Source organism: Aspergillus sclerotioniger (genome assembly GCF_003184525.1).
Source record: "Aspergillus sclerotioniger CBS 115572 chromosome Unknown BO94scaffold_18, whole genome shotgun sequence".
NCBI lineage: Eukaryota > Fungi > Ascomycota > Eurotiomycetes > Eurotiales > Aspergillaceae > Aspergillus > Aspergillus sclerotioniger.
In genome coordinates, this window is record NW_020291008.1 from 413,424 (window position 1) to 433,911 (window position 20,488).

Sequence of the window (20,488 nt, forward strand, 5' to 3'; positions counted from 1 at the left end):
TTATCGGCACATTTGGCTTGCCTGGTACCCCTGCCTACCAACTACTACTACTATCTAGAACTACTGCTAGTAGTTTAGAGTCTTATTAGTGTTATCACTCAGCTTCATTACCTATCAGGGTTGCGCTTAGTTGATTAGGTGGCACAACACATAGCCGAACATCCCACGTCCGTATTGACTAGTATTGACAGCCTGTAGGAAATACCACCCATATGGGACGGACAGGCGCTAATCACCCACAAGCCTTGCCAAGATTGAGCTACTACGGAGTATGATTCCTCCACTTAATGGCCCAGGATATCTTATCTGGTTCCCGAGCCGAAGATAATGATATGGCAGGTACATCATAAAAAAAAAGCACTGCAGTCAATCAGCCTAGGCCAATAAATAGACTTCTTCCCGTTACCCTCCTTTTCTTGTGCCCAAGTCCAACCCCGTCTCAATCAATCTAATTACATCCAGGATAATGTATGTGTCTCGCTGGCTCGGGAGCTCAATCTCTAGAGTATTCCAACAACAGCGAATGGAAGAGCCCCAATACATGCACATCACAGACGACGATCCGACACATGCCAGAAGCGAGCGGGAATATTCGACACCCGCGACAAAGTCTCCGAAAACGTTGATTGGATACATTCTCACTGTATCTCTGCTGCTGAATCTTGTTATGCTCATCTTTTTCTATCAAATGATGATCAGCCGAGGCGAACGAGAGGGGCCCTTTCCCCCCAGTAAGAAATGTCCAAACCTCTCCTGTGGGTTGTGATTCCCTTGTTGTCGAGTTAACCAAGCTCCAAGGACAATTTGAACAAATCAATTTTCTCGATATCACAACGGCACAGCATTTTTCGAACAATCTGCTGCCTCAAGGGGCGGGGTGGACAATTATTGATGAGCCGGAGCACTACAAACTTCCCCCGGGAATCCTGCTCGACGGTCGCCACAATAAGTATGGAGTTAGCTGGGCTCATCAGTACCACTGTCTAGTAAGAACTGACCTTCTCTATCTCCCTTATTACTGCCTTTTTACTCATAGATTGTCTTGCAACAATAGAGAATGCTCCGGGACGAATTTTGGGCCCATGTCGAAAATCGCAGCACGCTTATCGGTCTCACATTGGACGATGACCACACCGTTCCTGACGTCGTCAAGCTAACACATCTTGATCACTGTCACGGATATCTTCTCCAAGCAATTCTCTGCAATATGGATATGACCATTGAGTACCCTACCGGCCTTGGCGTTAGTCATGGTACTATTGACGGAGCTGGAATCGCCCATACTTGTACTAAAAGGGTGAGCTTATCCTCTACTGCTTGACATAGATAGTACTGACAAGTAGCAGTCAGTTTTTGATGAGTATATGGCGGCTCATTGGCCGGCTGAAGGCGAAATGGAGGACACGTCAAACGCCCACCCTGATACACATTTCCATGACCATGGCCATAAGCAATAATGAAAAGGAAACGCACATGGAGCGGCGTAGAAAAAGCACCATTATGCCCCTTTGTCTTCCATCCATAAAGAAAGCATATTGCAAGAAATGGCAATAACACTGGTAAGGACCGAGCGACCTACTTGGCTACGATGACGCACTGGTCTGAAGACCGCTGCGTATTCGGATGAAAGGAAGGAAGTAGTGATGTCATGGTTGGCCTTATAAAACCGTGTCTAAGGTAGGAGTTTAGCCCTATCTCTATATCTCCCCTATACGAAAACAGCGTAATTGCTTTTAGTTCACCGATACAGAGGCAGGATCAAGCCTAACCGCAGAACCCGAGACTGCCCGTATTGAGTATTGAAATTTGTTGTACGGCACAACTCTCAGGACATCTATATCCAATCTACCGCTAAGTACCTCCACTGAATCTCAGCCTTTATTCCGGGGCGTGGTTTAGACCTTCGCGGCCTCTGCAAGGACCTTGGTCCATTCCTCATCGCTCGGGGAGCGCTTCTCCTCAGCCAGAACTTTGGTCCATTCCTCATCAGAACGCTTCACTTCAGCAAGAATCTTGGTCCACTCCTCATCACTAGGGGAGCGTTTCTCTTCCGCAAGGACCTTTGTCCATTCCTCGTCAGAACGCTTTGCTTCCTCGAGAACCTTGGTCCATTCTTCGTCACTGGGGGCGCGCTTCTCCTCGGCCAAAACCTTGGTCCACTCCTCGTCACCACGACGAGCGACCTTTGCAGAAGCTGCTACCTGAGTGAGTACTAGATCACAAAGATTCTCGGGCGACAGTGACATACGGCTAGTTGGGAGAGCATTGACCCCCAAGGCCAGAAAGGCTACGGCAACGACGATGCTCTGGACACGCATCTTGGCAGCAGAATAAAATGAGGATAGAGTGGGATGGTTGATGAACTTAGAAGTAGCCTGCGGAAGGAACTCCGGTATGTGATAATGATGGATTGAGTGAAGGACGGAATGCCATTCAACATTGTGGCCGAGCATCTATATTTATACTCAACTTGGTCACCATTATCTGGGCATATGCTGATTCGTGATCTAGACTCTCTCGTCGCAATTTAGAGAATTGATGATAGACAGTCCTACCAGATGGGTGCTAAAATTTCTCCGTTTGTACTACATATACAACTTCCATCTCTTATCTTTCACTCGTATACGATGTAACAGTTGTCCTTATCCCGGTCCACTAGCATGCAGGCCATTTGGAGTTGTCATTTGGGAGTAATGCCGAGGTTTCATGTCTATATAGTCCTGGTGATTGAAAGTTGTCCCACCTTGATGAGACCTTCGGTGAAAGCAACCGCATTCTAATTACAGCTACAGAATATAGTATCAGCTTGACGCAGGATAACGAGATCTATGAAGTACAAGTCATCCTCGCGTCTCCTGGCCCTCACAGGCGATTACGGCATGTCGCGGATAAGTACGATAACGGATCTATGGTACAAATTGTGCATATGCATTTGATATCACGGGGAACAGATAAGAAGCGGAAGTGGGTCTCGCGTATAATAGGTGGTTTACGAGGTCCAATTTCCTGCTCGTCTTCCTGTAGCCAGTCCGAATCATAGCGGCATGGGCAGCCATATCCTGGCCTCTGGTTCTTCCATTTCTCCGGTGGTATATCTTACCTTTACGCGATGACTCTCAGGTGCACAATGCCGTGGGGCATCTCCCTCTCACTAGACGGAAAGTTTGCCGGGTCACCGACATCCTACTTCTAATCAAACAAGGGCGGCAAATGTTCGGCCCCACGCCTTAGAATAAGACGCATAGGCTCGTTGAGTTATAGCACCAAGATAGCCAGAGCCTAATACTGGCTTACTCATAGCAGTCACTTAAGCAAAGGCAAGATACGTCTCCATCAAGCGGGAAAGTTCACCTGAGCGGCTCGGGTGGGAAACATTCACTCAAAATAGCAAGGCGAATGACTCTATCACATTCTCTACTCGCCTAAGAGCATGAACACAAGAAACTAATGATGAAGTGACAGGTAATCTATCCATCCAGGTTTTGTATGCCTCCCCACTCCCAGGTTTATGGCGTTGCCAAGCCTCCGACGGAGCCCCGGGACGGCTACGTAGATCCCTGAACGCTAGATCTCTGGCATGGCCCCGTTATCAGTACTTGAAAGTGGATGGTATCGGAGAAGCTTGACACGCGCCCGGTCCTAAAACAGCGCTTGGAATTGGTAGGCTCCAGTTCTGGTCACCAAGTGGACCGACGACGTGGCCCACCTCAACCCCGCACACTCACTTCTGGCCTCCGACGGATCTCCGTGGTACAAAACGTGTGGCGGAGAGGCTTCTTGCGGATCAAAGCTGAAGTCGCCGTGTCGTACTTTATTCCTTGCCTGCTGGAGATATGCCTTGTTTATCGGCATGATCGGAAAGGCGTTCCGGCCCGTAATATTCGTTTATGGAGACACTCTGATTCATAGCATAGACCTTTCGCCTCTGCACTGTGGCCTTGGTTTCATCTTTAAACTAGGTCATCTAGGTCTGATAGCTGATATATCATCACAATGTCGGCGTACACTCATGTTGAGCAACCTCTCGATGACGATGAGAAGGGGCATTACCCAGATGAGACAGCCGAAGAGGAAGGGTTTCTGAGTACCCCTCAATCGCGCAGAGGATCACCCCGGAAACCCCCTTGGGTTAGAGACCACTGGCGCTCAATTAACATTCACCTCTTCATACTATCTTTGAATCTACTCCTGATCCTCACTTACCATATCCCATGGTTCAGGCCAAAACACATCCTCTACCCTGATATCACCAGCAGTCAGTCTACCCCTCCACACTCCCTTATGTTTTGGTAATCTCACCATTCCTTTAGGCCCTTTGCGAGACGCCATAGAATATAGACCCCAGGTCTTTGAAACTCTAGCCATCTACCGCCACGATGGCACATTGAACCCACACAAAACAAATGCATACAACGGGCCACCGAGGCCAGAGCTCGAGGAAGCCTGGGACAAACTTATGAATAGTATGAACCTCGAGATAATCCATCTTTCTTCCCATGTTAAATGCACTTCTCACTAATGCATTCAGATACCAACATCCGAGTCACCCAAGATCAACTGGGAGAAGAGTTCGCTGCTCAGGATAGCATCGTCGAACTAAATGACGGGAGCGGCTACTATGTGACCGTATCCGCTTACCACGGGCTGCACTGTGTCCAACGGCTTCACCACTACATCTACGCAGAGCACTATTATCCTGGACTTGATGAATTTGAAACATTCATGTTGCGAAGGCACGCAGGTAAGTGTGCTGAACTTGCCTCCGTCAGCAAAACCTACTTGAGTGCTGATGGTGTTGCAGAGCATTGTTTGGATTGGCTGAGACAGTATGTTCAATGCCATCCTGACCTGTCTCTTATTCCAAGTCACTGGATGACCGAGTGAGTTACCTATTTCTGACATCGGAATCTGGTTCGCCGAACGCTGATATAAAACTGGCAGTGGCCCTGGCCCGGTGGCACCAGATGATGGACACCGCCAATGTGTGGTCTGGGAGAAAATCGAGCAATGGATGGCGGAGCACTCGTTTGATCCGCATGAGCCGGGCTTACTTGTGCATCCGATATTTGGTAAGTTAGATGCTGACTGAAGTGTTCATGGATACTAAAATTAGGAAATGACAGGAAACCCGTATTCGGAAAACGGCACAAGTCACAATCTTGGGGCGGTTGAGCTGGGCAGTGGGGGGTTTCTGCATAAGGGTGGTCAACATGACAGGTAGGATTGATAGCTGGCTCGAGATGGCAGGCAAACCAAGCATCGTAGAAAAGTACGTTATGCCTGCATACAAGGTCGTAATGAATGTTGTCGAAAACATATGCGGCCATATCACGGACCATGTCTTATCTCCCATAGTTGCAGTTTAGGAGCCAATCGCTAGAAAGCATTCTGGGCATGGTACTTTTGACCCTTCTAGCATCGGAGTCCGGCTCAATGGAATTAATTCGGTTTGAACCGATGCATGTCCCTTTAGCGGCTATTGCGTTATTTGGATAAGACAACAATATCTGGCTATCTGTAACCAAATACTCCCAGATCGCTATCTCGGCTGTCTCTTGTTTCTTGTTTCGCCGTCTCCACAGAAAAGTTCAATACCATTAGTTTGCTGCATGTCGGAAGGAGACCGCATTTTAATACACGTTGTGACAGACATGATTCTCTCGAGCTGAGGTGGTTTGTCTACCCTCCTCAAAGTAGCTAATTGCGATCAATTCCACCACCACCCAGTGGCCCTCCATTTCCCCCTCCCTTCCGCACGTAACATTTCTCTTCCCATTGCTGCTTTTTTGAGGTGATACTGACTATCACCAGCACTTCACATCTCTGCTCTCCTTGCCTCTATCCGTGCTACTCCACGTAACATGGAATCATCTAGTACACCCTTCCTCTCCCCGGGGGAACCCCGTTTGTCTTCATCATCAGAGGATGGTTATACCTACGACAAACATCCATCCAAAGCAAAGCCATTGTGGCAGCGGCAGCCGTTCCTCGCTGTATTTCACACCATTGTATACCCCCTTGCCGCCTGGGGCTTCATATCACTGTTCTCCTACATCTTACCTTTCACATCGACCCTGGAACCTACTTCACACCCTTCAGTGACCCCCGATGTCTACCGCCCCGAGACCCTATCCCCGGGTCTAAGCATCTGCGACTGCGGCACCACCATTAAAGAAGCCCTCCTTCTAAACTGCGTCTACGACTCCCTAGCCACAGCCTGGTTACCTCCCCACTGCCGGGACGCCGAATTGACCGCCCTCTTTGACCAGGCTGGTCCCGGACCCAACGGGGAATGGAGTTACTATCTCGACGAGAACGGGACCGTCCCCCTCACCAACGATGAAATCGCTTTATTAGGCGAAAGTGGAGGCTCGTTCTGGTCGACCCGAGAGTGGCACATCGCCCATTGCGTCTTCTACTGGCAAAAGTACTATCGGATGCGCGACACGGGGACAGTCATGGAGGCAAGGTTTGGGAACCTAAGTCATGTGGAGCATTGTTCGCGACTTATCATGAGCCCAGTGCCCAATCACTTCTTTTTGCTCTCGGTACCGGTCATGATGAATTCGAGTGCGGAGCATGAGAAGCCGTCGAGGCTTTCTCGGCCTAGTGAGGGTCATACATAGGTGTGAGGTTAATGTAGATGAAAAGAGTCAGTGTTTGTACCTGCTGCATAGAAAGAAGCAATGTTGATGTAGAAGTGGTCAACCGCGGATGAGAGGATCCGCTGTTGGACAACCGACGGGTCGGTGCACGGGCCGTCTCCCGCTCCGGATGTTTTCCCATTGGGTCCCCGCTTATCGCCAGCCACCAGGGACACCTCCACTCTTCAGCCTGGCAGCTCTAATTCGAGCGCCAGACCTCGTTTGCAGTGGGTTATCTGGCCTCGTGTTTTTGCAGCATAAGCGATGGGGCATGGTGTCAGCCAATGTGCATCTTACTTTGATACTTTGAATGATATCAGTTGGTTGACATGCTGCCAACAACGTCTGACAGGTGCACGCGTGGTCGGAGATGGATTGTCCGTCGGATAATTAGATTCAGGCAGATCAGGTGACCGAGTCCCGCCTTTGCTCCTGCGGTCCCTTTCTCCACTCTTCCAGCATCTCGCCTATCTCCGCAATGCCAAAATCCGTCCTTTTCCCTGGTCTTGAGGTATGTCGAGTTAGGATTGGTCCATTCCCTCCCCAATATGTCGGGGCCCTTTTTTCCTCAACATCAGCCGGCGGTTGCTGCACCGTTGCTACACCGTCCTGCGGACCCTGATCGGCAACAACTGTACGCTTGAGGCAGGGAAGCATCCACACGGTTCGTGCCCTGCGCTAAGTCAGTTGATCTTAATCTAACTAAATACCCTAACGCCCCAGAATCGCAATGGGGCAATGAGTTTCAAAACACGGGCTGAATAAGCGATGTGAGCCTAACGAAAGGTTCTGCGCATTGAGGCAGTCAGCCTGCTCCATTTCTCCCTTCGACTGTCGTGAGACTTGCTGCCTGGGATTGCGCCCCTTGACGAACGAGTTTCTAAATACCTACATCTTACATTGTCTATCATGACGAGCGACATTGAAGGTTACGCCATTCGGCGTAACAGCTCCTGTCTCAGCGACGAAGTGGGTTGCGGCAAGACTTGGGATAACTGGCACGCCTGCTGCCCCCACGGGTCTTACTGTCCCGGCTCGAGGTATTCGGTCGCAAACAACGTCTGTTGCCCGAGTTGGACCGACTGTACGGCCGACATTGATCCCCCGGCATGTGCAAACAGCACGTGGAATATGTATAACTACACTGGATATTTCTGCTGTTCGAGTGATCAAAGCGGCTTTATGCTGAAGGGAACTGATTGGGTGGGCTGTTTGGACCCTGACTCGCCGGGAAATGCCAGTTACAGCGCACTCAAATTGATAAGTTACGGTAGAGTTTCATTCAACCGTGGATTGACGAACAGTGCTGACGTTTGCTTATGCTAGCTACCTCGACTGCGAGTACAACATCGACACCGACGGCGACATCTACCTCAAACTCTACAGCAACTACAACCTCGGCTACCTCGGCTACCTCGGCTCCAACTTCAGACAGTTCATCACATACCAACACTGGCGCTATAGCAGGTGGTGTCGTGGGTGGTGTTGTTGGGGTAGCTGTCATTGCCGGGATTCTCTTCTTTTTCATGAGACGTTCAAGGAAACCAGAGCCGCAGCCACAGCAGCAGGGTCTTGTTCAACAATACTCGCAGTATAGCTATGGTGCAGAACCATTATCAACTCCGAGCGAGCTAGATGGTCACCCGGTACCAGCAGAGCTGATGTCGTCGGTTGGGCCCAAGCATGAGTTGTCTGGGAGCCACTGATTCCCTCGATATAGTACAGCTCGAAAGATACCCCACATGTGCAGCTATTAACCAGTTATATACCTATTTGGGAGAGGTAGTTCGCCGCAGGATCGGCTATTGAATTAGAGTGAGCGTCTGATTCGGAAGACACGCAGCAGCCTGTTTACGGTGGAACAAGTTTCCATAAATTTGCAGTTGACTCAAAAGGCAGGACTCTTCAGCGTGGACGGTCTGCAATATTACTAGTGGTGAGGCTTGGTCTTACATAACGGTGAATTGAGATGGGGCTCGTCCCTGATCATGGATCGTCGGCGTCCAATCCTACCGCTGCAACGTGGTGTCAAATCTTTGCCTTTTTTTGTCCATGACTTTTTCCTCGTGTGTGTGTGTGTGTGTGTGTGTGTGTGTGTGTGTGTGTTTTATCATGGGATTCGCTCCCCAGACCTGCGCGACACGAATGGTCATTCTTTGAAGATCTCTCTCCTACCAGGTAGGGAGACTTCCGACCAGGCCAGGGATGGTTCCGTAGGCTGATGGTCACTAGCCTCGCCTCAGGGCCTATATCTGTCTGCGAGTATGTAGGGCCCCGTCATTACCTCTTGTACTCGTTATCGTTCTAGTGAATTGGACAACCTGGTCCACATTCAATACGCACTTCACTTACCACCCTACCCATCGCACTTGTCAAAATAGTGTTGCTTGTCCCTGGTATTCCAAGAATCTCCACTTCTTCAATCACCCTCGTTTCTATCCCCCCGCTCAACAAAACAACAAACAAACCTTCCACCATGGCCGACACAGACGCTCCCGCAACGTGCACTGTCTGCTTCAAGTCCGGCTCAGACGCCATGCCTCTCAAACGCTGTGCCAAATGCCAGACGCAACGGTACTGTTCCCGGGAATGCCAAAAGGCCGACTGGACGAAGCACAAAAAGACCTGCGGCGAGAGCGCTGATGAGAAGCTCCCCAACCCTTTCGTCACACAAAAAGCTTTCCCCCGTCCCCAAACCCTCGAAGTGCATATCCAGAAACCCTTCCACGAGCTGCACAACAAGACTTGGCTACACAACCGCCATGAAAACGACGTCTACCAGCTGCTCATCGACGTGTACCGGATGCGGATGGAGGATCGATATGTCTTTTTTGGGGATGCGGATCTGGATTGTATCTATGGCGGTGCACCGCATAGTGGCAAGGAGTTTCGGCGATTTTTGCGTCTGACGGAGGGCCACCCCGGCTTGTTGCCTGAATGGTGGTCCTCTGAGAACGCGATGGAGTGTATGGCGTTCGGACTGAGACCGCCAAACGGCTGGAGCTCGCTTGCTCACCCGGTGGAAAAGGCGGACGTTATAGACCATCATAAGGATCCGTCGTTCCCGATGCAATTGCGAATGTTCGGGGAACAGGTGTGGGGGATGGGACCGGCTGGACTGCCTGGGGCTGTTATGATGCAACAGATGATGCAAGTGGAGAGAGGGGAGGGAGTTATGATCTTGGAGAATCATGCAAGTGCCATGAGATTTGCTTAGGGGCTTGCTGATGATGATACTATGTTGACGGGTGGATACACAAAGATACGAAAAGGCTATCTACTGTTCATTGGGGACCTTTGTTAGATATCCAAGCTTATCACAAATGCCATGTAGCCGAAAACGTCGAACTTGCTTGACACGCTCTATCTAGTCATCAGAATATGATAACCTCCATAAGCTAAGGCCCTGTCGCCCGCACTCTTCATTCCAACGTCTCGTCACGCAAATACCCATACATACCGCGCCATGGGCCTGTGGTGCTATGCTCGCTATATACTCAACTGCCGAGATGCCTACTGCTTTTGGGACGAAGGCTATCTCCGAGTTGCAAAAATCTGCACATTCGGCCACACAACTGAAACCACCTGACCCCCACCCCCCAACGCCGCCTCCAACTCTCTCCATCGCTCTTGATCCTCCTTCACATTTCGACCAGGCATAAAGCTCAAAAAAACACCCCTGGAACCAGGCCAGATCGCATCCACCCACCTCCCAATCTCCATCATTCTCTACAAATCGTCGTTCATCAAATTCCCAATCCGATCCTTCTCCTGGCCGAACTTGCTCGTATACCGTATGGCGCTCCTATCTCCCCCGGTATTAGTATAGACCCGGTTCGTGCCAGGTCGCCACACATCCTCAGGGAATCCAACATTATCCAGACCCGTGGCCACGTTTCGCATAGCCCGGGAAAACACCACGCGATGGCCCGGATCCCCGTTCTCCAATCCATTCACCACATCCTCGAACAGTGCCTCCCAGACGGCCTGAGCGTTCAGGTTGCCCTGAATGCGCGGCGCAGCTTAATAAATAATGCAAAGGGTTCCTCCGCTCTTCAGCTGACGCGCGAACTCGGCCACCGACGCCGAGATTTCAGTCCAATGGATCGCTTCGCAGATGGTAATCACGTCCACGGTCCCCGATTCCACGCTCGACTGTTCCGCTCTTTCGGCATAGTAGGTGAAAATGTCGGCGGGAAAACGCTCATCGTGGGAGAGCCGGTGCCGAGCCACGTTTAGGAAATCGGGGTTGGGCTCGGACACGATCACTCGCTGGAATCTCTCGGCCAGGGCCTCGGATAGGATACCTGCGCCGGCTCCTACGTCGTGCGCTGTGTGGTAGGCGGGGTTGGGGCTGGGGCTGGGGTTGTGAAGGGCGTGATGCTCATAGAGCCTCTGAGTGAGAGATTTGGGGTACATGGGTCGGTGTTTTATGTAGGAATTCCAGTTGAAGTCTGAGGCATGAAACCCTAGGGTTTCATTCTCGGTTGGTCCTTGTTCGCCCATGTTGATGACTGATGGTAGATGGAGGCAGTGAGATTGGGTGGGTTCTTTTGCTCGGTTGTCGATCTGGCTTCGGTGATGGGTAGAGAGGTCAAATAGGTGATTTTGAGGAAGCTGGGTGACCCTCGGCCAGCCTTATCTACGGAGGGCATCAAAATTGTTTGCCAGGAGCTAGTGCTGTAGGACATAACCGCTAGTCATTTATTGGGCAACTTGTTATCTAGTACTTTTGAACTCGAATTCTATAATTGGAGTTTCTATTTTTTGAACATATTCACGGATTAAAATTTATCTACTGACCTACTATTTCACCAATGTAGCCGCGATGTTCAATTTCTTGGATATGGTATTATTAGACTGTAGATTTATATCCTAAGTATCCAGCCCCATAGCATCTTTAATTTTGGGTTTCAGTAGGTTTGATTAATTTTATTAATTATTTTTTAATTCAAGACTGTTCTGTTGCATACTAGTTGAACTATCACAGGTTAATTGACACGTTTGGTGCACTCCTCCGTACTCCGTATCTAAATAGTACTCCCAGTTAGGTACTTTACTCACCCCTTACAGAGACATCAATTGCTGCTTCTGGATCTTGACTACCTCGCCTCATCTGGCGGCCTGCTTCCCCCTACTTGCTGGGAATGTTCATTTGATCCCTTAGCGAGATTTTTCCTTCCCCCCATGTGTCCATATGCCAGGGATCTTGCCTTGGTCAATCCAGCAAGGTAAAATCACTTTCCCTTTGGTCTCTAATCCAATAGCCCACTGAGCCCACTCCCTACCCCGGATTATCTTGATGAATCTGAGAACGTTAATATCTCATTCGTTCGCTATGTGGGGCCCCGGTCAATTATTCTTGCACTTGCATACCACAGTATCCTGATCGGATTTGCGGGATCCAAAGGGGCTATAGCAAATCTCAACGCTTATCACAATGAGTGGTGATTATATTTCCTTGCAAACTGCATCGGTATAATTTGGAGCATGATTATATCTAGAGATGTGCGCTATAGTACCGCTTCAATCTGTGATATGTGGCGCTACTTGCCCTAGAAAAAAAGGGATATCCGCGGTGTTTCGAGATTGCTTTTCCGATCATCGAGTGCCATTATCATGGGGTTATACTTTACTTCTATAGAATTCGAGTGTAGTGGAGGTGAATGTTCTCAAGGATATCTTCATCACACTACTGTCGGAACCCAAACGACCCGTGATCCGATAACTTGCCGGCTGATTCCGTCCGGGGTGCGTTGACTCCGGGTCCGATCTGGTCTGATAGGTTGGATAACAGATAAGCACTGAACGGATCCACTGTCTGGCCATGCATTGACAGCGTCTATCATCCAATTGTTTATCCGCTATCGTTGAATCCGCAATCAAACGATGGATGATATAACTAAGCCCGAAGTAAATGGCCCGCGCTGCTTATATAGAATTCAAACCCCCTCTACTCAGCAACATCCATAGCAATTACAGAATGATTTTCCTTAACGCGCGTCGCTTACGTGACAAGTTCTGGCCGGAGCCTTTGCCCCCGCCGGGGTCTTTCGAGGGACAAACGGTCCTCGTTACAGGGGCCACCGCGGGTCTGGGTCTGGCTGCCGCAGTTCATTTCGCGACCCTAGGAGCACGAGTGATCATGACGACGCGGAGTTTGGCCCGGGGCGAATCTGCTAGGGAGTACGTCGAACAACGCGCTGGCATCATGGGACAAGGAAAGGTTCATCTCATGGAATTGGATATGAATCTATACTCATCCTGCGTGTCGTTCGTCAACCAATTAAAGCAGAGCGAGATGGGTCTTGACGTCGCTATCTTAAACGCCGGGATTATCAACGTCGACTTTACCCAGAGTCCAGAGGGATGGTACATCCCCTTACCCTTCGCCTTCCCAGATACCCACTCATGTATCATCCAGGGAACAAACAATCCAAATAAACACACTCAGCACTACCCTCCTCGGTCTTCTCCTACTGGAATGGATGAAGCACTCGCGCAGAGACACCACAAACACCCCACATCTGGTCTTCGTTACCTCACGAGACCATCTCGATCCGGACATCACCACATGGACTGAATGGTCAGAACAACCCGGCATTCTGCGACATTTCAGCGACGAGGACAACTGGCCTGTTGGGCAGCTTGATCCTAACTATGCCATTAGCAAGTTGTTGTTGACGTATGCGGTGGAGGAGATATGTAAACTGGCTGTGCGGAGGGATGGATCGTAGGCTACTCAGTCTGCTAATTCAATGACTACCACTAATACATGCTGCAATTAGGGTGGATATCATAGTCAACACAGTCTGTCCTGGACTCGTCGCTACAGACCTTGCGCGAGATGTGGCTAGAAGCTCCACTTTGATGCAGTTCTTGGTGCCGGTGTATCAAGGTTTACTGGGTAAATCGGCGGATTATGGTGCGAGGTTTTATGTTAAGGCTGCGTGTATGGGGGAGGATGGACATGTGGGTTCTCTTATTCAGAGTTGTCTCTGGGGGGGATTGTGGTTACTGACTGGCTGTTGAAACAAAGGGGAAATATGTTCAGTCGACTTTTACGGATGAGGAATATCAAAGGTATGCATCATACTTCCTACTATTCCAAGGAAAAGACTAATAGTATCGAGTTTGTCGATCCCAAATTTGAAGAGTGATACCGCTAGGAGGGTCAAAGCAATATTTTGGAAGGAGATGATTACGGAATTGAGAGAGAAGGTTCCAGCGTTGGAAGAGTTGGTGTCTGATCAACTGATTGCTGCGTCTTAGATATAGAAATTCCATCTGGGCACTGATACCGTTGTGTATTAGTCTCTCATCCCCGGGGAGGGGGTGTTCGTGATATGCATTAATAACAATATAGGATAACTATGACCAGCCAACACTAATCATAAAAGAAACATGACTAATGTCGGGACATGACTTTCGTTCTTTCAGTTCTCCAGATGCCAGCGGTATATCGTTTTGGTTTACTGGTGAACCTGGACAACTAATTATCAATTTCCTCAGGTGCACATTTATGCTATTAATATATTCATAGTAGAGGCTAGATACACGTCCAAGAAGATCTCACCTGCACATCCCTTCGACACACCCCCATAATAACCACAGACACATTCCCCTCCCCCAAAGAAACCTCCCCTCCTATTCCCAGCCACCATCGACACCCTCCTCCATCCCATCGAAACCACCCCGATCCCAAAGCCTATATAACCCCCCTCACCCACCACCTACCATCCCTCCCATCCTCCCTCGACAGACACAAGCCCACCCACCTAGCTCTCCACCATATCCCTAACATGATACATCTATCTATAACATACCACACCATCCTCAACCAAACCCAACCAACCTTCATCCTCCACGCAGAAGATGGCAGGACAGTATGGCGTTACTCAGTCATGTTTCCTAAGTATTTATTATATCATACTATACCGTACACCAGACACCACATACATACTTCCCGCACATGTTGTGAATTGTTCTGAGGGGTAGGGGTATCATCTATATGAAACAAAATATGGATGTGTGGATTCCTTCCTGGATAGGTCAGAGTGAAAGCAACAGATCAACAAATAACTCATTTCAAGTGATCTTATCCGCTAGGATGAGGTTTTATTTTCTCTATATCGATATATACATTACGATATACCAAGTATCATATGAAATGAGGGTGGAAGGGGATATATTGAAGCTTCAGCAGGGTATCTTTCCACGCGCGAAGCCAAAGGTGGGAATGGGGATGGGGTGGGGTGGGGCGGAAGACACTCTCCTGTCCTAATACCCTGTTGGGTCATTTCTATGCTATGGGTCTAGGGATTAATTTGCGGGAAGACAGTGTTGAGCTTTGTGACGTTGATGTTGATGTTGATGTCATGAGGCTGTGTATGCTTCCTTGGATCTGAGTATGTGGGTGTTGGATGTGGGTATGCATATCCGATGCAGCCTTGTGGGGGAGCGAGCGAAGGAAGGATTGAAGGAAGGGAAGGGTCTGCTGCGCCACGCGGTCGCGACATCAATTTCTTCCATCCATGCTTGTGATCTTCACTTTCGAGGGAAAAAATATTAATGACGCAATTAGCGATGATGGTTTGTGCAGTGGCTGGATGGGTAGTCTGTCTGGTCTACAACTTCTTGTGCTATTGTGGGCCGGTGGATACCTACCGACCGCACCAAATCCATCTCACCACCACAAAACAACAAAATGCAAAAATGAAAGCCCAACGCGGGGCTCGAACCCGCAGCCTTGAGATTAAGAGTCTCACGCTCTACCGATTGAGCTAGCCGGGCTGCTCGTTGAAGAAGCCATCTTGGATATGATATACATTCGCTGCCCACTCTGTCGTACACCAGATTCTCTGGGACGAGTCTCAGCCTTATGTCGCTGGCGCCTAGGAAGTAGAACGAGGTCCGAGAACACTGGCGCCTGGGGGGCAAACACAAGGCAGACACAGGTACTGTACTGGTGACCATCGAGTGCACGTCCATGTGAAACAAATCGGGCGGGATATCCAACACTTGTTATATATATCCGACGTCGGGATTGGTTCAGTCTACCCAGGACATTTCACCACCAGTCGATAGGTGCGATACTCTAGTCTCCACAGCAATCAACAGAAAATCCGCATGTCTGGTTTCTCCGTAGTGGTACTGACGGGCCGGCACGACAGAGTGCGCAGCAACGACAGCCAGTAGCACATAGGCTGAACATACGACATCACGATAGGACACGATAAGACGAATTATGGCGCGCGTCAAGCGAAACAGAGATCAGAAGCATGAAATCATCATCGTAGTGCATAATCGCGCAGGAACTCGTGGGATCGGATCGACTGTGGCTGTAGCAAGGAGCGCCCGCAGCCAGTCGTTGTGTGGCTGAGGCGCAGCAGGGTCTCATCACTGGTGGTCGATGATTCATGGGCTGTTAGCGTAAGGGGTAGCTGATATTCCCTAATCACGGAGCGAACCATGCGAGCTCGTGTTGACAGGGAAGATGCGAAACACTATTCTTGGATCGCGATCGAGCAAAAATAGAACGGGTCGATAAAGAGATGTCGTAGGTTACCAACAGACTGGAACCGAGTTCTCTAACGTCTCAGATGGGCGGGCGAGGAGCGACAGCGGCTGCATGGCTAATGAGCGTGGATAGCGGAGGGAAGAGTAATCGCGTGAAACGGACGCGGCGATCAGACCGACCAACAATGGCGGAGATGAGACTAGGATGGATGGTTCCTGAATGGGATGGATGGATGAGAGTTGGGTTGGGAAGATGATGAAAGGTGGCCGCTGGCAGTGCGGCTTGAACACGAGGTCAAGCCACAGTCCTCTTCATCTAGTAGTGTACTACTTCCTCCGCCTACCATAGTATTATTATTCACACTATACTCCGTATTTACGCTGAACTCTAAGATGACTCGACCGTCCCCGACCCTCGATGAGGAAAAGTGTCACTCCGGTCGGTCACGGCTAACTGATTTGGGTTTAGGGGGGCACCCGCCATGACCATCTGACAGGACATCCACCAATCAGCAGGCGCATGGCTCGGGTTGCAACCAACCAGGTTGAAGTGGTTGAGACCTGCACTGCCGCCTGCACCAGCCACACATCCTTTCCGACTGAGGCAGGCTGCCTTGTGCCTTAGCAGGCAGGCTAGCAGGTAGCGCCTAGGCTACCTACAAGGAATAAAAAAAGACGACCGAAAAAGGTGGATCCTTTGCTAACCCTCCAAGGTGGCCGCTTGTGACCATTCGTCATGGCAGGTCTAGCGCCAGACTTTGGCTGCAGCTCGAGTGCCAATCGTGGATGCCTTCTCCGGCCGCATCTATATAATGGCCCTCCCCCAGGGTCCATCACTCTCTTTATTCCTCATCCACTTCTCTCATCTGCTCACATCTTCCAAGTCAAGATCAAGGACCACCTTATCCAACACCGTCACATCTACAGTCTACCTGTCTAGTCCTCGTGACCACACCTCAGTCACGCTGTCGCCGTCCAAGTCATCCCGTTTCTGGCCCCCATTCTATTACTCCGTCCGGGAGTCACTTCGACTCGAAAGACCTCCTCCTCGCACCCGACCTCCCCTTCGTCGCTCTACAACCATGCCTCACCCCGTTGAGCAGCCCGCCGAGCCTGTCGTGCTCGTGCGCGACCTCGAGGCCGATGAGCAACTCGTCATCAGCCAATTTGAGCGTCACGCCAGTCACTGCTCCCAGTGCGCAGATCCGATGACCGTGCTCGAGGAAAAGCTGCTGCTCTGCAAGCGCGGCAACCAGTATGCCCGCGACGTCGTCGACTACCTCCGCAGCAAGAACGGCAAGATTTACTCGGTCGTCGACCTCGAACACAACCGGACCACTCTAGTCAAGGTGCCTCTGAAGAACGCAGCTGCCCGGCAACTCCTCCTGGCCATTGAACAAGGCTTGTGCGTCCTGCCAAAGACCTCGTCAGTCACGCCTCCACCGGTGATCAGCTACGACCCAGCTCCTCCCCGCAGGGCTTCTACCCAGGAAAACATGGCCTGCACCACAATTATCGAGCGAGAGCCTCGGTCCCTGAAGCGTCGCCGGGTCATCGTCTACACTTCACCGCGGAGCTCTCCTAGTCGGGGATCACTCTACGAGGCGGATGCAGCTGATCGAATTGAACGGGTCAATCGGACCTCACGCATCTACCGGCCGAGCGAATACTACCGCTGAGGAACCACTTCATCATGCTTTCAGTCTTCCACCGATCATGGATACTTCTGCGTTGCAGCCAAGTCACCGTTATCCCCCACCCACGTCGCAGGCCGGCTAGACCGCCGCGACCGGCACGAGCCCTCCATAGCGTGCAGCTATGGTCTCGGATATTTTTATTCCGTCTGAGATTGGCCAGGAACTGGTTCCTTCCTCTGTTCTGTTGTCCCACTCTTCATGTTGGCTTGCATAGTGTTGACGAGGAACGAACAAACCCACAAAAACAGGATGTGCAGAGCTAGCTCTGACTCATTTGCCCGTGGTCTGCAGCTCACCTGCATGCAGCCCGACCGTCGATCCACCGGATCCTCATTCCCCTCATTTGCTGACTCGGGGCTCGAACGAGCTACCCATTTCTTTTGTCTTTGTGATTGGTGATTACGCGTCCAATAGATGTTGTTGTATTTAATACTACAATGATTTGACAATTCTATACCTCGGCTGCAACGTAGCAGTAACAGTAATCCGACTGCCGTATCCTGCACTAAACACGAACCTATCGGATCATACACCATAGATACCCTTAGCTACATACATACTTAGTAATCCTCCCTCGGCAAACACAACTGCGGCTCTAGCCTACTACTAAGCACCAGAACCTGTAATATCCGACCCTCCAAAGTTTATTCCCTCCTACCTACACTACATAGTACATCTTACATAGTAGCCCAGACCTCCGCACATATGACTCACCACCTGTGCATAGCCAAGTCCAAGTACTTCCACGGGATGATCATAATCCCTACCCAGCCTGCAGCATGCATATGCATACTGCACCTCCCGCCTTATTTTCCCAACTACCTACCTACCTACCTACCTACCTATGTAGTATGTAGTACCACCCGCAGTCTGAATCAAGATTTTCCACTCAAACATCACCAACCATTTACCTCTCCCAGGGTGTAAAAATAGTTAGAGACATGTACACGACACCTCTTACACTACAGCATAGATGTACCAAGTAGGGATTAGGTGGTTGGGTGAGTGACTACGTGGCCTGGGGCGTTAGACGGTGTGGATACTGGATGAATACTGGATACTAATGGATTTGTTTGGGGGGCCCACTGTGGGACGGGACCGGGTTCGGGTTCGGGTCGAGATTCCCCGTCCGTTTATTTCCATATCCATACACTATCTACTATCTACTATCTAGTCTAGGCTAGTAGTCTGTTACTGTGGAAAACAGAAAGTGGAGGACCAGGACGGGTGAGGTCCGTGTGTAATGAGTGGGTCTTGTCTTGTCTTGTCTACCGTCTACCGTCTACCGTCTACCGTCTAGATAGGTAGTGGATACATAGAAAAAAGTACGTTTGGTCTGTGTTGTACCTGTGGAGACTGGAGAACAGGAAAGACTAATTGCCGGTGCTGGTGCTGGTGCTGCTGGTGGTGTTGCTGGTTGGGCAGACAGGTAATTAGCTATATATAGCTTGGATTGTGAAGTGGGTTTCGCGGTGGATGGAAGAATCCGGTTGGTCAATTGGAGAAAAGGGAATGGGTGGATCTTGACGATGGAAATTCTCCGAGTCTGAGATATGAGGCGATGGTTGGGCTCTGATGGTGAGGCGGATTGCTGGCTGCTGTGGAGTGTGTATTGTGGGGAATGGGGTCTAGACTTGGATAGTAGTGGGGAGAAAAAGGAGAATGGATCAATTGAGTTTGGACTAGGTGGTGGGTACGGAGTACTCTGGATAGGTACGTGGATGGTATACTATGGTAGTAGTGAATGTTGGGTCTGTTTAGTATCTGATGATCAGTGAGTTTGTGTCTGGGCAAGCCACACACACAAGCCAGTGTATCATACAATGGCTAACACGCGTAGCACACTATTTATGGAAGCTATACTAGGGGTTATATTGGTGAATTGGATGACCCAAAATCTAACAATGGAAATGTTGTAGACCGCTATTCTCTCTCCGGGGAGAATCATCGTACTCGTTCCCGACGTACGCAATATCTATGCTTGAGGCTGGGTAGAAGCCCACAGTGGCTAATGAATTCTCTCGAGACGAGACATTTCACTGAAGACTGTACTCATTGTGTAATCTCGATTCTATACTCGAAATTTGGAATTGGCTCATATGTGCTTTATCTTCCCCTCGCGATATCATAATCCAAGGAAGTATTCAGGATACATACATGACGGGGCGCAGTTCCAAGGACAGGAGGTGTGTATCCACTAATTTTTGTAGATTGGTAATTGTGTAGCTGCGTGAGTAATTTCTATAGCTCAACAGTCTGTAGCCCTGCTATAAGGTTGTTTTGTACGAAAGCTGTAGGCGATGGATACTAATATAGGTTGATAGGAAATAGGGTTGCTTTCTTAGTTGACATCAGTAAGATATGGCGCGAGTAAGGATGCAAGACAAAGCATGCTAAAGGATATTTTTGATACTTAGAACTCAACAAAACAATACTATAAAACCAAATCGATCGTTGAGCTGCATTCGGAATAATGTCTGCCTCGCCTGTCGAACAACATCAGCGTCCCCGCCATCCAAAGACCATCACATCGGATAAAGCATATGTAATTATTGGAGCATCGCCGTGTTCAGACATCATGTCGATAGCAAGTAGGTAACAAACTGGATAAATGGGGTGGAAAAGAGG

At 49.8% G+C, this 20,488-nt stretch overlaps 9 protein-coding genes and 1 non-coding gene across 10 annotated transcripts; 7 read left to right on the forward strand and 3 right to left on the reverse strand.

The window, feature by feature from the left end:
• Window positions 1–884: 884 nt before the first annotated feature.
• On the forward strand, window positions 885–1,321 carry BO94DRAFT_599119 (uncharacterized protein; the record flags this gene model as incomplete). Its single annotated transcript, XM_025616297.1, has 2 exons — window positions 885–986; window positions 1,055–1,321. Coding segments are annotated over 2 exons (369 nt in total), but the record flags the coding sequence as incomplete, so codon positions are not given.
• A 574-nt stretch (window positions 1,322–1,895) lies between these two features.
• On the reverse strand, window positions 1,896–2,318 carry BO94DRAFT_586839 (uncharacterized protein; the record flags this gene model as incomplete). Its single annotated transcript, XM_025615783.1, has 2 exons — window positions 1,896–2,197; window positions 2,249–2,318. 2 exons carry the CDS (start codon window positions 2,316–2,318, stop codon window positions 1,896–1,898), a joined length of 372 nt encoding a protein of 123 aa, XP_025466257.1.
• Window positions 2,319–4,312: 1,994 nt separating this feature from the next.
• BO94DRAFT_468662 (uncharacterized protein) lies at window positions 4,313–5,089 on the forward strand (the record flags this gene model as incomplete). The annotated part of the gene is made up of 3 exons (XM_025608269.1): window positions 4,313–4,463; window positions 4,529–4,747; window positions 4,965–5,089. Coding segments are annotated over 3 exons (495 nt in total), but the record flags the coding sequence as incomplete, so codon positions are not given.
• A 595-nt stretch (window positions 5,090–5,684) lies between these two features.
• Window positions 5,685–6,626, forward strand: BO94DRAFT_599130 (uncharacterized protein; the record flags this gene model as incomplete). The annotated part of the gene is made up of 1 exon (XM_025616298.1): window positions 5,685–6,626. Exon 1 carries the CDS (start codon window positions 5,862–5,864, stop codon window positions 6,624–6,626), a length of 765 nt encoding a protein of 254 aa, XP_025466259.1. The 5' UTR covers window positions 5,685–5,861.
• Window positions 6,627–7,126: 500 nt separating this feature from the next.
• BO94DRAFT_115267 (uncharacterized protein) lies at window positions 7,127–8,301 on the forward strand. Its single transcript, XM_025605531.1, has 2 exons — window positions 7,127–7,155; window positions 7,368–8,301. Exon 2 carries the CDS (start codon window positions 7,554–7,556, stop codon window positions 7,968–7,970), a length of 417 nt encoding a protein of 138 aa, XP_025466260.1. The 5' UTR covers window positions 7,127–7,155; window positions 7,368–7,553; the 3' UTR covers window positions 7,971–8,301.
• A 692-nt stretch (window positions 8,302–8,993) lies between these two features.
• On the forward strand, window positions 8,994–9,990 carry BO94DRAFT_115265 (zinc finger MYND domain-containing protein). Its single transcript, XM_025605530.1, has one exon. It carries the CDS (start codon window positions 9,121–9,123, stop codon window positions 9,859–9,861), a length of 741 nt encoding a protein of 246 aa, XP_025466261.1. The 5' UTR covers window positions 8,994–9,120; the 3' UTR covers window positions 9,862–9,990.
• A 271-nt stretch (window positions 9,991–10,261) lies between these two features.
• Window positions 10,262–11,150, reverse strand: BO94DRAFT_599132 (uncharacterized protein; the record flags this gene model as incomplete). The annotated part of the gene is made up of 2 exons (XM_025616299.1): window positions 10,262–10,666; window positions 10,709–11,150. 2 exons carry the CDS (start codon window positions 11,148–11,150, stop codon window positions 10,374–10,376), a joined length of 735 nt encoding a protein of 244 aa, XP_025466262.1. The 3' UTR covers window positions 10,262–10,373.
• A 1,477-nt stretch (window positions 11,151–12,627) lies between these two features.
• Window positions 12,628–13,767, forward strand: BO94DRAFT_557642 (putative short chain dehydrogenase/ reductase; the record flags this gene model as incomplete). Its single annotated transcript, XM_025613939.1, has 4 exons — window positions 12,628–13,016; window positions 13,069–13,377; window positions 13,433–13,616; window positions 13,684–13,767. The coding sequence occupies 4 exons, from the start codon at window positions 12,628–12,630 to the stop codon at window positions 13,765–13,767; spliced, it is 966 nt and encodes a 321-aa protein (XP_025466263.1).
• A 1,597-nt stretch (window positions 13,768–15,364) lies between these two features.
• On the reverse strand, window positions 15,365–15,437 carry BO94DRAFT_t191. Its single transcript has one exon. It is a non-coding gene; the product is annotated as a tRNA-Lys (tRNA).
• Window positions 15,438–16,938: 1,501 nt separating this feature from the next.
• BO94DRAFT_536474 (uncharacterized protein) lies at window positions 16,939–18,316 on the forward strand. The gene has a single exon (XM_025612025.1). The coding sequence runs from the start codon at window positions 16,976–16,978 to the stop codon at window positions 17,840–17,842; it is 867 nt and encodes a 288-aa protein (XP_025466264.1). The 5' UTR covers window positions 16,939–16,975; the 3' UTR covers window positions 17,843–18,316.
• The last annotated feature ends 2,172 nt before the right edge of the window (window positions 18,317–20,488 follow it).

Coding starts and splice junctions, on each gene's coding strand:
- BO94DRAFT_115267 (XM_025605531.1), top strand. CDS start 7,554: ATGACGAGCGACATTGAAGGTTACGCCATTCGGCGTAACAGCTCCTGT.
- BO94DRAFT_115265 (XM_025605530.1), top strand. CDS start 9,121: ATGGCCGACACAGACGCTCCCGCAACGTGCACTGTCTGCTTCAAGTCC.
- BO94DRAFT_536474 (XM_025612025.1), top strand. CDS start 16,976: ATGGCCCTCCCCCAGGGTCCATCACTCTCTTTATTCCTCATCCACTTC.